General features: G+C 42.8%; 1 protein-coding gene across 6 annotated transcripts in view; it reads right to left on the reverse strand.

Annotated features, from left to right (window-relative positions):
- The window catches only part of KCND3 (potassium voltage-gated channel subfamily D member 3), a 140,502-nt gene extending 130,686 nt beyond the window's left edge, over positions 1-9,816 (reverse strand). For 2 of the 6 annotated variants that reach the window (XM_009672163.2, XM_009672160.2), the window contains exons 1-2: positions 9,403-9,647; positions 3,100-4,284 (exon numbers count right to left, since the gene is read on the reverse strand). In XM_009672163.2, the coding sequence (XP_009670458.1) occupies positions 3,100-4,208 (1,109 nt within the window). In that variant the 5' untranslated portion in view covers positions 4,209-4,284; positions 9,403-9,647. Of the gene's footprint in view, positions 1-3,099; positions 4,285-7,813; positions 7,852-8,294; positions 8,338-9,402; positions 9,648-9,749 lie in introns of those variants that run through there. The other 4 variants (XM_068918154.1, XM_009672162.2, XM_068918153.1 and 1 more) reach the window with 4 other exon arrangements.
- Between the last annotated feature and the right edge of the window lie 6,315 nt (positions 9,817-16,131).

The following is a 16,131-nucleotide window of genomic DNA, read 5'->3' on the forward strand; positions in this document are numbered from 1 at the left end:
TGAAATTCCAGTATCAGGAAAGAGCTCAATTATTTGGATTAAAATGTTACAGCCTTCAAAAGAAAAAGTATATACATACATATATACTTCTGAGTTAAAAACCAATGTACTTAATAGTTTCTTATTCTAAATACTTGCTAAATTTTTAAAGGCAAATAAGGAGATAACATTTAAGATATTTATAAAAGCTCTGAGCTCTGCTGAAATGCAAGCAGCTAACTGGCAACCCCTAAAAAGGCAAAGTCTAATGTACTAAGAAGCATGTTAGAGATTTTGGTGGCATTTTTGGCAGCATCTGTGAGATAGGAATTGCCAGTACTCTCGTTAGTAACAAGATCCTTCCAAACATATTTAAATGACTTCTGAGGAGAGATGTACATGAAATTTCTCATGAAAATGCCAGTTCATCAAAACTGAAAGATGTTGTAGGGAGAAGGGGGGCCAGGGGATATTGAGTGCCTACATGGGATGAGACAGGAAGATGGAAATGAGCTGGGGCCAAACGTTTCATTTCTGCAGTTCCTTCACTTTTGTGCAGTTATGTTAACCACTGTATCAGAGCTGCTGCATGTGCCGAGGGCTGGTGCCGGCACACCCGCAGCTCCTTGTTTCTCTCTGCACTATCGGTGGGTCCAGCACACCGCCACAGCTGGGATGCAGCAGCATCCCAACAGCAGCTCAGCCAGCGAGCCCCAAAAGTGCCTTTCTGAAGGGATCCAGCAGGAGCTCTGCAGAGCTCATCTGATGGAAATCGAGTTAAAAACGCAATAGGGTTCATAAGCCACGTCGGGTTCATAAGGCATAAAAGCCCAGTAGAGCTCGTAGTAATGGCTTCTCTTTCTAGTATAGGTTTTAGGCAAGCCAGTGAAGAGTGTTTGGGTTTTGCTGCTGGGATAAGAAAGTGCTGGATACCCGATGGATGAGATCCTAGGTAGCTACATGACAGAGAGCATGCATATATATATCTTCAGCGACTGGTATTATCTAAGTTTCTGAGTTTCTTATAACTCCGTGATCTGACAGCAATCTTAGCTAATAGACTATTTGCTGAAGACACCTATTTTAATTAAAATCCTCTAACAAAAAGTGCCAAATCAGTAGTACTAGATGTTTAAGCTTTAATGCTTTGATAACACTTTATAGGTCGCTTTCCAATGAAATCTCATAAAGCCATGTTTAAATGTCTAATTTTTAAAATTCTTTTCAACCCATTTAAAGCACTCATTCATCTGTAATTTCTGTGATTACAACAGATTGAGGACACTTTAAAGTGCTCAGCAGCACTCTGTTTTGTCTATCCATGTATTCAGGAAGGAAAAGAAAGAGAACAAGACCAAGTCACTGACGGGAACAGAGAATTAATTGAGCTACAGCACATGCTGCATACATTTGACAAAGTAGATTTGTTCCCAAGTAGCACCAAATGTTTCTTCGACTTTAACTTCCCTCTCACAAACATATAGTAACGTATGGATGGATGTGCATGTGTGTGAAGACAGAAAGATAGATGTGATCCTCATTAAACAGAAACCAGGAGATAGAACTGTACTTTCGTGCATTTCCCTCATGGGGAGAGGATGTGCAGACAAGCCACCCGTGGCATGATACTGCAGGACATTACACCCCGCTGAAGTTACTCAGATGCTATAATGGGGCCTGGAAGGTGGGGACGGACCATGATGGAGAGAGCCAGAACATGGAAAGCTGAATCTCAGATCAGGGAAGTGCTAGGATCCAAAGTCCAAACTTAGATTTCTAAGTGAGCACTGACTGCTTTTCCAGGGGCAAGGAACTTAGCTTTTGCCACTTAGTCGTGAGTCAAACTTGCAAGCTTTGTTTAGATACTGAAACAGGAGGAAAAAAAGACCTTTTAGTTACTATGGCAAACATTTTACATTTTCACTTAATGAAGAAATTCAGAGCTTACAATTTTCATACACAGAGATTCTGTGCCTTTCTGACAGCTGAATTATGATTTTAATAATTTAAAAGCGCTACTGTGAGCCTGTTCATGCATAATAGGCACAGAGAAGTGCTTAAAATCAAAAGCAGTTTAGAGAAAAAGTGGCCACCATATTACAAGAATGAGAATTGTCTAAATCTGAATATTAAACTATGTGAACTCTCCAGTGGGAAGACTCTTGCAAAGTAACTATAAACTTAGTATATTATTCTAATGTATGGAATTCAGGGATTGCATTAGGTTGTAACTTTGTAAGTGCCTGAAGCAGCAACCTATAAAGCCTACTTTCTTATATATTATCCTGTCAGGGTAAGGGTTTGGTCATTCTTCTTACAAAGGTTTTAGTTCAGAGCAACAGAAATTCAAATCTATAATCTCAGTGGAAACATCTCTAAGACAGAAGTGAAATATAAGAGAAGAAAAAAAGGAAGTGTCTGCCAGGCTGCATTTCCTTTGCTTTGATTATAGCATTACCTTTGTACCTGTCCATAGGAGTGTTTGAAATTCTACTGCAACTGCTACAGCATGTTCTTATTATTTTATAAACTCACAAATAGACACAGACAATAACCCGTACCCTGCTCAGTTAAGTAAAAACACATCATACTGTGGCAATCACTGGATATTTTCAGGAGTATAGCTGCCCACAACCCGCATTTGAATTCAGCAAACCTATAATTGCTGGCATGGCAAGCAATCAAGCAGACAATGACCAATGTTGCAAAAAGAGGCAAAAATATACGTCAGTGACTTTTTGTAAAATCTATGGCTTGAATGAATGTCTGAAAAAACACAAGTTGTGGTTGCCAACTGCTTTGCGCTCGAGTCACTGGAGTCATTGCACTCAGAAGGAGTGCAAAACATGACCTGCTGCTCCACAGCCTTGCTCCTCCTGCATTCAACTACGTTTGTGCCAAGCATTTGTCAAGTAGGTGTAAGTGCATTTTGTGTTTTATACAACTTTGCTTAGGCATAAATTCCAGAAGCTGTCAGGCAAAGAAGAATCAAGCCTGTAACAATTCCAGTCCCTTTTGGAACATGCACCCAGAAACATGCTTAGCCTCAAAGAGTAACCAGAGTGAAGCTTCTTAGGCTATGTTTGCCTGCTGCTCAGTAGAAGAAAAAGTAATACTCACCCGAGTGTTGTCATGGTTACAATAGTGTACCAAAAGGAAGCAGGAATACTGGTGAATTTGCTAGCTGAGGATCCTTTCTCTGCATAAAACATCACAGTTGCAAAGATGATGATTGCCATAGTGAGGGAAAAGAGGAGAAAGCCAAGCTCAGAGGCACAGCTCTTCAAAGTGTAGCCCAAGATTCTTAAGCCTTGGGAGTGGCGAGAAAACTTGAAAATCCTGAAAACCCTAAAAACCCTTAGTGTCACAAAGGCTCCGCTGACGTCCTCATTGTTGGTCATCACCAAGCCAATGTAGTATGGCATGATGGCCACCACATCAATGATGCTCATCACGCTTCTGATGAATCTGTAGCGACTTGGGGCCGCAAAGAGTCTCAACAGATACTCAACTGTGAAAATCATCACACAAGCTGTGTCTAAGCAAAAGAAAGCCACAGCATATCTCTCCCCACATGAAAGCTCCTTGTTTCCAGGCACCGTGCCGCAAGGGACAGTTTCCACAACATTAGTGATCACAGAGACAGCAATAAAGAAACCGGTGACGTAGTAAAAGACTAAGGCTAAGGTGCTGGTGTGGGGGTTCTCGAAGGCTCGCCACATGGTCTGCCGGAAGCTCAGCGATGGCATGGACCCTTCTTGGTTGTTTTCTGAGTCATTGTCATCCATCAGCCGCTCTGCGTTTTCCCGCTTTCTGTCTTTGTACTCTTCATAGCAGCAGTCCCCGATGATTTCAGGGAGGATCCCATAAAAGGCAAGCTCTTCGTCGTAAGCAGAAATGCACTCATACCTTGGATAGTGCAGCTTGCCAGTTCTATAAAAATTTAAGATGCACCTAAAGACTTCAGGGTCCCGGTCAAAGAAGTACTCCTTAGTGTCTTCATTGAAGAAGAACTCCTTCTCGGTGCTGCCCAGGAGAGTGTCGGGGTATCTCTCAAGTGTAGTCCTCCAGGTCTGGAAACGCCTTCCACTCACATTGAGAATGATCAGCTCATCCTGCCTCTTGTTTTTCTCCGTTGGAGCCAGTGGCATAGGACAGTTGGCCACCGGCATCCATCCTATGGCAGCTGCCCTGGCAAAGGGCAACCATGCTGCTACTCCTGCTGCCATGATGACTCCAGGCCTTATTACTGGAGAAGACAGTTTAGCTGCTTCTGAGACTTGTCGGAAGTCAGTTCAGTTCCATCTAAAATACAGAACAAAACAGAAATGCAACACTAAGTCAAGTGGAATGTCTCGCCCCATTGTGTTAAAGAGTTATAGATCAGTATATGCTCAAGAACTTAAACAACTGGCTTGTGCTCATCTCCCATTTGAAGAGTGATGTTAAACAAGGCACATGATCAGCTCAGCAAGGTTATGGCATTATTACAGATTGAAATTTTGAATAGCAAATGATTCCTCATTAAAAGCATTTTAAAAGTAGCATAAACACACTAATTTATATTTGCTTCCTTACAAACAAGACTAATCCATAATTCTCCAGGTGTAAGCCTCATGTGCTCATCAGTTTAACTACAGCTGTCAAGAAAGAGCTGGGAGCTCCAGTGTAAACAGCTTGCAGTTCACCAAGGAAAACTGTACATCATGAAAAGCCATAACTGGACTAAGCTGGGTTTCCAATGCAAAATGCAATGAACTTTGCACCAAGAACAATGTTAGTGGGAAGAAACACATTAAAATCTTCTCTGGCTTTTATTTTAAAATCTTCTCTTTTAATTGAAGACCTGGGCTAGGCAGCAGATATTTTCTGGTCTCCTGGATTTAAAGACAAGTTTCACTGTTGTGAAATATTGCATCACTTTAATAGACCGGAGGAAAATTCTGGCTTTTGGGAGAACATTGCTCAGAATATCTGAACAGCAGTGACCTGAATCACAAGTGTGGCTGCTTATGGATGTTCTAGTAGATACATTGTTAGGTGAGGGAAGCACACAGCAGATTAAGCTACAAACTGAGGACCAAGACCATCAGAATGGGGAAGCCTCCAAACTTGGACAACTTTCTTCCTGCAGGAAGATACCTTGTTGTTTCCTAGCTATCAGAGGCAGAAGTCCTTCAGCCTAATAGGTGAAGCACTGTTAGACTGAAGTGAAATAAGTTCACTGCACTATTCATTTCAAAATGAAAAATACCCTAAGTTGTCCAGATCCTCAGACACTGGAAATCAACACTGCTATCTTGAAATTCTAGTAGTTATTGTGGTTCTGATCTAGCCAGGAATTTTCTTGTTCTTGTTGGCTTTTGGTTAGATGTCTTACAATGTTTAACTTTTGTTTTAACTTTTATTTACTTTCACTTCCCTAATGTTTTTCTAACTCTACCGTACAATTATCTGGAGAAGAGAACCATTATCATATAAGATGCATTAGGGCCCTATCAAAAGTTAATTTATCAGTAGAAAGACTTCCAATGATTCCATGGCTCAGGCCCTCAAAGCCTAATTATTTCCTCTACGTGGTATCCTTCTATGCAATTTTATTCCGAACTTTTTTAATTATATGAAAGCTGCCATTCCAGCCAGTAAGGCTACAGCATTATTGATTTCAACAGGCCATCAAAATACTGAATAAAAAATGATGGGATCAATCTGTAGTGAAAATGACTAAACTGTTCACAGAAATGCGCTTCCTGTTCAGGGCACATTAACATTCATCACCTTAATGTGGAGTATCTTGCTATGCAATTTTACTCTCTAAAGAACAATTGGAATCCCTAGCGCAAGCATCTTACTGCTGCTGGAAGAGGTTTTGTAATTATGAAACATATAATATTCCATAGTGATGCTTAGCCCAAAGAGACACTTTTCTTGTATACATGGCACTGGGGCCAATATTCTGCAATATTTTACTATGAAGGATTGTTCACTGGTACTATGCATTAGCTTTTCTCTCCCCCTAAAGAGTGAATTTATTGCGTTAATAGCGCCAAACTGACAGCTCTGGAGACAAGAATGCTTTTGTTTTTCCTTGGAAGAGACAGAGCACAGCATTGCAAACTTTCTCTGTGCTATTTTGAAAATGCTCCACAGTCTTTAGCTGAAAGACTGTCTCCGGGGACTTAGTGGGCTCAGACAGCAGAGCTGCCAATTTCTGTTAGCAGCAGTGGTGGATCTTTTAACTTTTATGAAACACCATAGTTGAAAACAAGACTATAAAAGAAGAGGCAGAAAAATGACAGCCATTTCGTTTCTTAATTACCAAATATAGATACGCAAATAATCAAGAGGCCAAGATAAATGCGTCGTATTCCTAATCTCCCTGCTGGTAAACTGTCTTCTGTGCTTTCTAATTTCAATTAGAGACACCACCATAGTCATTCTACCAAGACTGATTGGTGATGTACAGTGACCTGAGCAGCTACAGTACACTGGATCCTCATCTCCCCAGATTTCTCTGGGGAACCTTATTAGAAATCTCTTCTGTACTTATAACTTTGGCTGTAAATTCCAGGTTACCTACATTAGCTGCGGAGGCACTATAAATACTTCACATATAATTGTTTTAATAAAGCACTGGTAACTCATAAGTGACTTCCACGTTTTTAAATCAATTTTTAAGGATAAAATGGGTCCTTCCATGCTGACAGTATATGTGAGGAAGCTATAAATATCTTAGCTATGAAATGGACAAGAGATGAGAACAGAGAGAGTGGTGCGTTCTGTCCGTGGAAGTTCAATTGCTATTTCTCTGTGGCAGAGACGCGGCTGGTTGAGAAAACTTCCTCCAGCATGTGCACACAGCTTGATTTTCAAAGTGGCATTAAATCTGTCCCATTTGATCCTCAAAATACTTTAAAAGAGAGACTTTCTCAAAGCAGGCAGCCGTAAATTGTGTGTCTCCTTTTGTGGCCTGGGACTGCGAGGGATTTCTGAAGGGGAGAAGAACAACTCAATATCCTCAGCACAGGGGGTTTACTGCTTCTTGTCCATGAATTTTTGGAATTCCACCCCACCCCGAAATAAGAGACAGAAAATTAAGAGAGAGATAGGATTGAATTTGTAATTTGGAGCTGCACAAACTAAGTTTACGGTGAAAAAAAAAAAGTAACTAGTTTATCTAAATAGTATGAAAAGCACCCTCCTTTTCTGCACACTAAGCCTCAGTTCTGGTGACTCTGCTAACCATTCTTTTTAGGCTGCAAAGCAATAGGCGGGGTAAAATATATTGTACAATTGCCTATCTCTTAAGCTAGAATGTGAAAGAGATGCATATTAATTCATACAAGCATATATTTACTGATGCACATATTTCTAATTTTAACTAATTTGCACATATAATTTAAAAGGATCTAGTTAGAAGATCATTAGCCTGTTGATGATACTTAGAAGAACTAGTACACAAAATGAAACAATTTGGCTCTGACTTAAGCAAATGTCAATATCTGTGGAACAAATAAACTATTTTCTTTAGATAATTATGAGGACAGCAAAGTGGTGCAATCAAATTTTATTAAAAATCCTGTGGCACGACTCCTTACTTCCTCCCCTCCCCAGGATTTCCAGCCCTATTTGAATGCTGGCCTGACCATCTATCTAGCTATCTCTGGTCATCTTTGCTACAGCTTGCTTTACTGACACAAGAATTTGAGTCGAGTTTCAAAACATAAAACTAATATGCACCGTTAGATCAATAAAGCATCGGAGGAAAACTTTAGAGAACACGCAGTTATTTCTATTTACCTAAAGGGTCAAGAAATAAATGATGGATTCTTACCACAATAGCTTCCACAGGCAATATCGTACTTAATAAACGTCTCTTCATATTTTTGCATGCAAATAGAAACAAAACAAAAATCTCATGGTGTTTCCCTTTCTGGAAGCAGAGAGGGATAATTTAAAATAAGACTGATTAAGCATATTGTGAGTTTCTTGGTGAGATGCTGCCAATGGGAGTGAAGAGCCCTGAGATCAGTCATTCTCCGATTGTCTATGCTTTATTTTGTCAGGCTCAGACAGCAAAGATATTTTCACTTAAAAGTGAACTGTATCAGTCAAAGCTGCAATATCCTCTTTCAGTCTTTCCCTTTGCGATCAAATCGGATAATAAAACGTTCTGCAAAACAATCACTTCCTCAGTCAGTTGGAGAGATTTGGGCTCAAAAGCAACAGGCTTAGGATAAATGCATGCAAACTTCTCCCCTCCGTCCCAGACAGCCCAGAGAGCCCCATCTTGTAGGCTTGCAGCTATGCCTTACCTGGCAAGGAAAGACACTCTCAGCGCCCAAAGTAAGGCTAAATCTGGGGAATGGGAAGGAAGGGGGAACAGTCAGTCAGTCCTCAGGATAAAAGGTGAGCTGCGCTGCCTGCTTCTAGACTCCCTCTCTAAATGCAGTCAGAAGCAATCAGAAAATATGATCATCAGTGAGAAAGTATATATAGAGAGATGACTAAACAGCTTCTCCCTCATTACGCTGAGACGGAGTCTCTCCCTGCCTCTCTCGCCTAAGCTTGGTTGGTTCGCGCCCTCCCCTTCACTACTGCTTGGAGCTCTGCTCTTGCTGTCTAACCAAGCTGTCAGCGGCATCCAGGTCCCAAGGAGTCCACTGCTACGGACATAGCAAGGAGGATGCACTGAGCTGGGTGTCCCTTTTCCTCTCAGTCCCAGTGAGGCAGACCGTAAAATGAGACTGTGAAGAAAGGCAGTGTGAGCTAACAGAGACAGCAGCAAATGGAGTCATTAAATACACACCAGAGCCTACACTGCATGCTAATGTGCCCAGCACTGGCAAGGTTGGGGGGAGGAGAGAAGGGGCAAAGTATGTGGTGAACTTCCCCAGTCTGTCTGGGAGCTGTCTCTGTGTCCCCGAGTCTTAGGCAGGCAGGGATCTCCCTGCAGAAAATGTCAATTCTCGTGCAAGGGAAACTGAACTATTCCTCCAGCTTCACACACCTACAACCAGCACCTTAGCCAGGGCAGGAGGCTGTATTTAGGAACAGAAATAAATAGTTCAGGCTTAAAATGATCTTTCTCTCTCTCCTTCTGCCTTCTTCCCACCACTTATCCCCTTCCCACCTTGTCCGGCTGTTCTCACTTGCCTGCTCATTGGCAGCTCTTACCAGTCCTGTCTCCAAAAAACCTCAGCATCCCTCTTTCATCCGCGGTCAGAAGTTGGACTCCACACGCTTCAGTAGCTGGTGTCCTTGCTCATTTATCTATTTCCAGGAGAATCTCCATTAAATAAATAACTATCAGCCCAAATCAGAGTGAACAAGTCATGCCCTGCTCTGCCAGGCAACTCCCAGGAATGACTGATGTGCCGCAGCAATAGTTAATGACTTCCATAAAGTAAGACAAATACATACGTGAAATACAGGAGCTCAGCTGCCTCGCCATTGCCTCGCGTCCTTCCACAGCTCAGTATTACACTTTAATCTAGTGCCGGGAGTTCAGGGGCTGGAATGGTCTGTGTAGCCACCAAATGGAAAAAAGGGGGAGGGAGGGGAAGCAGGGAAAGGCAAGGAGAGAGGGAGAAGCGAAGAATGCGAGAGAGGGAAGGCGAAAGAGCGTGTGGGAGAGCAGGGAGGGGAGCGCCGCTCCTTCCCCTGGCTTCTTTCCCCGCGGCTGCCGGCGCGTCCTCTCCCCGCCCCGCAGGTGAGCCCCCCGCGCGGGGGCTGGGGCTCCCCCGCCCTCCCGGCGGACCCCCCCTCACCTCCGCAGGGTGCGTCGGCCCGCCGCCTCGCCCTGCCCGCCCGGCCGCGGCCCCCCGCCGAGCGCCGCCGCTGCCATCGAGCTGCCGGGAGCGCGGAGCGGCGCGCCGCGGGCCGCGGGGGCGGGCGCGGGGCGGCGCGGAGCGGAGCGGAGCGCGGGGCGGCGGGCGGCGCCGGCCGGCGGCCAGATCAGCACCGCCGGCGCGGGGACAGCTCCGCCGCGGGGGCGCGGGGCGGCGGCCAGATCAGCACCGCCGGCGCGGGGACAGCTCCGCCGCGGGGGCACCGCGGGGGGGGGGCGCGGAGCGGCGGGTTAGTCGGAGCTGGGGGGGGTCCGCGTTGAGCCGGGGATTTGGGCCGGGCCGAGCCGAGGGGGTCGCTCTGAGCCCGGGGGGGCTCCTCGCACACCTCGGCGGCCGCAGCGGGCAGAGCCCCCCGGCGCCGGGGAGCGGCGCGGCGCTTCGGCCGGCGGGGCCGCCGGCAGGTGTCACCCGGAGCGAGCGCCGCGGGCGCCGGGTCACGGCGGTGCCGAGTTCGGGGCGGGCTTCCCGTATTTCCATTTGTAAGGACAAGCAGGTGCTCACCTAGAGTTGTCATTTGTGGCAAAAGGAAAGAAGAGGGGGGAGGTGGAAAATGTGATGTGCTTCTGTTGTTTTGCATTAGGCAGGAGACACAGGAACTTCTCAAAACCATTGCTAAGCAGGATCAGTTCTATAAGATTATTTTGTGGGCCTGTATTATAACATGCCCTTTTTCTGAGAGCTCTTAAACCAAGGCCTTATCTTCAGAAAAATGGGGAGGGAGGAGCCAGCATATGCCAGAACTGAGACACTTAAATGCTCAGATTGACTAGTTTGGAAACATTAGTCTGGAACCTCTGGGTTTGTCACACTGTACCAGAACCCTCATCAATCCAGTCCAGTGTCTCAACATTGTCTAATCCCTGATAATTCAGCATGATTGTTAAAAAATCATCTCTAAGTGTCAGGTCATGGGTAATCCTCCCCCAAAACAATGCCCCCTCCCCCCCGAACAACAACACTTGCAAGCTTTGAAAAGCTGCATTACAATGTTTGTGTATTAGTTCATGAGGCTATGCAAGTGCCACATGTTACTGTCTTTAGAATCTAGATACTATTAGTTGTATTATGGACACATGAATAGCTGTGTACAAAGTGCATCCTAAAACTTTCATGAGAAACTTTCAGTGGCTATGTGAATTTAAGCATATCAAAGTGTCCTGATAGCTCTGGCCTGGCTGTGGTTCTGAATAGCTTTTCCCCCATGACTCGACCCCCTTTTAACTTTCAATCTCTATTAAAAAGCTAATTTGGGAACTCTTTTTTAATGCTCTCAATTTTGTATTTTTAAATAGAATATGAAAGTCAAAAGCAAGCTAGCTGCAAACAGTTATAATGTGAAAATATTTCTTTTCTTTTCTTTTCTTTTCTTTTCTTTTCTTTTCTTTTCTTTTCTTTTCTTTTCTTTTCTTTTCTTTTCTTTTCTTTTCTTTTCTTTTCTTTTCTTTTCTTTTCTTTTCTTTTCTTTTCTTCTCTCCCTTTTTTTCCTGCCTCTTTCTTTTTTTTTTCCTCTTCTTTCTCTCTTTTTCTTACTTTGTGTCTTTCTCTCTTTTTAGGACCATCTCCTTAGCATCAATTACAGTTTTTATTAAAACATTTTGAAGAACTTTTTCTCATTCTTTTACTGAAAAGTTGAACCTACTAGCATTAAAACAACTTGCATATCCAGAGAAACAACTGAAATAAACTATGTATGGTTAATATCATTATTAAATGTAGTTCACTTGATTTTTTGCTTTGCAATTTTCTTTAGTATCTGTATTCTATGCCTCTACAGTGTATTTTATTTATTGTGTTTGTTCTTTACACTGGGCACTATCCTGCATTAATTCTACAGCTAAACATCCCATTGACTTCATGGCCATGCTGTATAAGCATTCTGTAATGGTTGTTGCAGTAATAAAGCTAGCTTGGTTGCTTGAAATTACAGCTTGCCATAACATCATAGCTTTGTAGTCTGATTATGTGCTATGGACTGTGCCAGCAGTTTCCTTGCTTTGGATCCAAGCTTGTGAAAATGTCTGCATAAATTAAAGAAAGATCATTAATATGATTATGCTTTGTAACCTTAAAATTATATATGTGGTCTAGTGATTGAAAGAGCCTGGAAAAATACTGCTGCTTGAAGAGCTCTGTGCTTCTCTCAAAAACTCTTCCAGACTTTGACTAACTCTCTTAAGGTCTGTGTTCCTAGTTTCCATATATAGAAAGAATAAACTTTCTTCTTTCTTTCTTTCCATATATAGAAAGAATAAACTGACAAAAAATTTACTGACAAAAATTATGTTATCGGAATGTATAAATTTTTACAAATTGTTATGTGATTTGTGGAGGAAATAAGTTGTATAAGAGCATAAAAAGTAATCTGATTATTTCTTTGTCCGCCTGGCTATCCATCACACTGGGGTAATAAGGTAAACTGCTACTGTGCTTCTCCAAAAATTCATCCATCCATCTCTCCAGCTCTCTACCCTACAAGATTTCTAATGGGGTTCTCATCATGGTTCAGAAGTACACAAGATAGGAAGTCCTAAACATGAATAAATGGAGAACGGCACAAGGCAGTTTCTCTCTCTTGTCCTATGAATCTAATAAAAAATATCTGTCATGTTCTTCAAGTAAGATGCCTTAATGCCATAGGCCTGGCAGAATAAGGACTCACTTGTATGTCTGTCTCATGTATATATTTTATCATTGTCGAGGCAGTGGCCGTGGAGCTGATAACATTCAGCCCTGATCAAGGTGCTGAGCAATGTATCCTGTCTGTAGGTCTCACTCTGTGATAAAGTGGACAACACATTGCAGAGCCAATTGGCTGGTACTGTGGTAGCAGTCTGCAGCCAACTGCTAATGAATACACTGATTTTTCTTCATGTCTTCTTTTGAGGTACCCTACTCAGACATTTCAGATATAAATTTGCTCCACATTCTCAACCATGTTTACTATTATTTACCATGTAAGGTGTGATTGTACTTCAGGCAAACCTGGTTTCACTGCTTTCGTAGGCTGGAAAGGGTATAAAATGAAAGGGTTTGTTAGTTAAAAAAATAATTTAAAAAACAGCTGATATATATGAAATTCCTAAGAGATCACTGAGTTTCTTTAAGTTTGTACAGACTGAAAAAATACTATGTTTACTTTAGGGACAGAAACGGTCTTCACTAGGGCTAATCTAAATTGTCTTTCTATCAGCACACTTCCAGTGAAAATTTGATTTTGACTCAGAAAAAAAATGCCAAAAATTGGATTGAAATTTTACAAGCCTTTTTGTAATGGAAACCAGACTATTAAATTGAAAATTGTCACTGCTTTAGGCTTTTTGTGAAACCAATATTTGAAACATTTTAGAGAGATTTGTTAAAAGTGAAAACAATTTTCAAACCCAAAATTATGTCAGCATCCATCAGAAATTTTTAAGGAGATATTGTTAGTGGCTTAAGAAAATCCTGCAGGAACAGGGACTAATTTTGAAGCAACTTCTGAAGAAGGCTCGATATGAAAGAGATTTTAAGCAGTGGGGCACCTATTTAGGATGACTGGGAATTGCATTAGCTTCACTTTTGGGAACATTGCAGACCCTCCTGGGTAGTGTTTTGCATCCTTGTGAGGTTTTGGGGTTCCAGCTGCCTGTCAACGACATGGACCTACAGTGCACAGTCCATATCCTTGTCTCAGTCTGCAATTTTTTGCTGTATGTTGGTACTTGGAAACCATGGGATTTGGTTTAAGGCCATCTCTGATTTACAGCGTGTTCATTTTTTTTCCCCGGTGTGTTTGGAGATTTTCCAGCCTGAAATAAAGCCTCATAGGCAGCTGCATTCTGCCACTTCTTTCCAAAAGGAAAGAGGAAAGAGCCATGGACGTTGTCCAGCAGCTCTGCTATCTAGCCAGCAGCTGCAAAATTTTCTGCTCAGCTGACCTGAATGAATCAAGAAAAGATCACAAATGATAGTAGAGGGAAAAGACCCTTGAAGGACAGTAGTGATACTGAATCAGTGTTTTGATTTATTGTCCACTGTTCTCTTTCTCTCCCCTGAGCATAGCGTACCATGCCGTGCTCTTCCACAATCTCATTTCACACAGTGAGTAAAATAAAAATGCTAGTTTGAAATGCTCCTCACTGCAGCAGCTCATCAGGGATTGTGCTTAATTGGCCATATTCCACATTATCAACATCCAAACATTTAAGTAATGAGAGTGTAGTGTTAACATTCCTGATTACAGATGAGGCGGTGTGTGCCGCATGAGGCAGGTAGAGAAGGGCAAATTGGAAAGCATAGCTGCAGTGAGCAGGGAACACAGGGCTGTTCGGGAGCAGAGAGATGTGTTAGCTGGAATAAGGCAATGCTGCTAGATCAATTAGCAGAGAAATGAATTAGTGTGCCTGGATACTCCATGTCGGCTTGCGAGACAATACTGCATGTGATTTGCCTTTTTTTATGCCTTCAAGAGAACAGTGCCAGAGAAGCTCAGTTTTTCCATCCTGAATTAGCAGTGGTTTTTTTGCCTTTGTCCGTTCCACAAGGGATTGCAAGGGAACCAGAGCAATTGTAGTGCTAGAATTTGTCTGCTCTGTGTCAGCTTTTCAGCACCAACTGAAAGCAAAAGAACTCAGTAGGAGATGTGAAATGTCCCGTGTGCCATAGGTCAAAGTGGCCGGCAGAACCAGGACAGTTATCACCCCTGAGATGTGCCCTTTCCACGTAACTGCGACCAGACAAGCCCTCCAGAAGGACTGTGGCTTTGCACTTCTTACGTGTAACTCTTTCATCTCAGCCCCTCATGTGCCCTTTGGTGGATCCGAGGAGGTAAGCCTCGCAAAGAGCTGACTCTGCAGCCAGTAGGAAAGTGTTACTTCACTCTCTTTTTCCAGATACGTAGTTCTTAGAAAATAAAATGAGATTTCAAAAGTGAAAAAAAAGGGGGGGAAGTAGAAAGCAGAAGCCTTTCCAATTCCATCATTATCTGTACAATAGGCCTGATGTGCCTCTTGCTTGTGCTGTGTAAATGAGTGGCAAATTCACTGAAGACAAGGGAGTTAGAGTAGCACAATGTCAATGAGAGGAAAATAAGGACAATTGGCTTAAAGCTAGAAGCTCTGTAAAAGTGCATGAATTCTTTGCTGCTACTGTTGTACTCTTTACAGGTAATGCTTTAGTGTCTTACGGTCTAGGCAAGACTTCACACATCTTTCTTTATCTGACTGTTCTGCAGCAAGTTTCTTTTGCAATGATCTGCCTCCAGCCAGTTGGGAATTCTTGCAATTATGAGTCAACCAAGGCTAAAATGGTCTGAACTGAGCAAAGCGCAAGCCAGCTGCACTCCTTTGATCTCAGACACTTTGGGCTAAACAGTCACCATCAAAGCAATCATCATTATCTCCAGGAAGTTGAGAAACCAATTAAAGAAAAACCGAAAAACAAACCAACCTGAAGTAAATGATTAATCTTAAAATTACAATTTTTTTTAATGGCTACCAGACCTAGCGTGATGCTGAGGGTTTCTATGCTAGTGTCAACAATACAATAAATTGCAATTGCTATTCTTTGGTGGCTCGTAACTAGTAAATCAGATCTGTGGAACTATACATTTACTGCAAATTTAAGGAGTTGTTCTTTCATTTTTAAGAGTGCATTTTAAATCAAGTCAACAGCCATAAAGCAATATACAGCCTGCCTAGCTATTGTCCGGGGAATGAATCCTGCACTATCATGATTCTTTTTTATTATTATTAGATATGGGGGCAGGGAGGAGAAATCTGAGAGAGAGATTATCCCTGTTCAGCTGACTGATATTCAGAGTACATAGTTACATCAAAAGAGTTGGGGTCAGCTCTACCCAAGGCCTGCACTTTGGTTACTCATTTTTGGGAAAGTGGAATAGAAGACTTCTGCTCTGGTTTATTAGTGCTTTACACAGGTGTGTATTGCAGCACAGTATGGGTGGCCATTAAGAGCCAGCAGCATTGCTTTTATATTTTTATGCTCACGTACATGCTATAAGCTATTCTGCGTGTGAGCACGTTAGGTTACAGCATCAGTCAGTGTGATCTGGGTTGGGAAGGCAGACGGTAAACGGCCGAGACCTCCAGCTTCCTTTTGTGAGCTGTAACGCAGCTTCCTTGGCATCCGTGTATGCGCTTGCTTTCCCTCGTTGCAGCGAAGGCCCCTCCGGTCCCAGGAAATGAGTGTCGGGCGGCCCGACCGGGCCAGGCAGGACGAGCAGCTAATTGCGTTACTGCGGCTCTGTGGCATATTAGATTTAATGGTACAGCGCTGTACTTGCACCGTAACCACCCGCTGC

This window comes from Struthio camelus, chromosome 24, assembly GCF_040807025.1.
Source record: "Struthio camelus isolate bStrCam1 chromosome 24, bStrCam1.hap1, whole genome shotgun sequence".
NCBI lineage: Eukaryota > Metazoa > Chordata > Aves > Struthioniformes > Struthionidae > Struthio > Struthio camelus.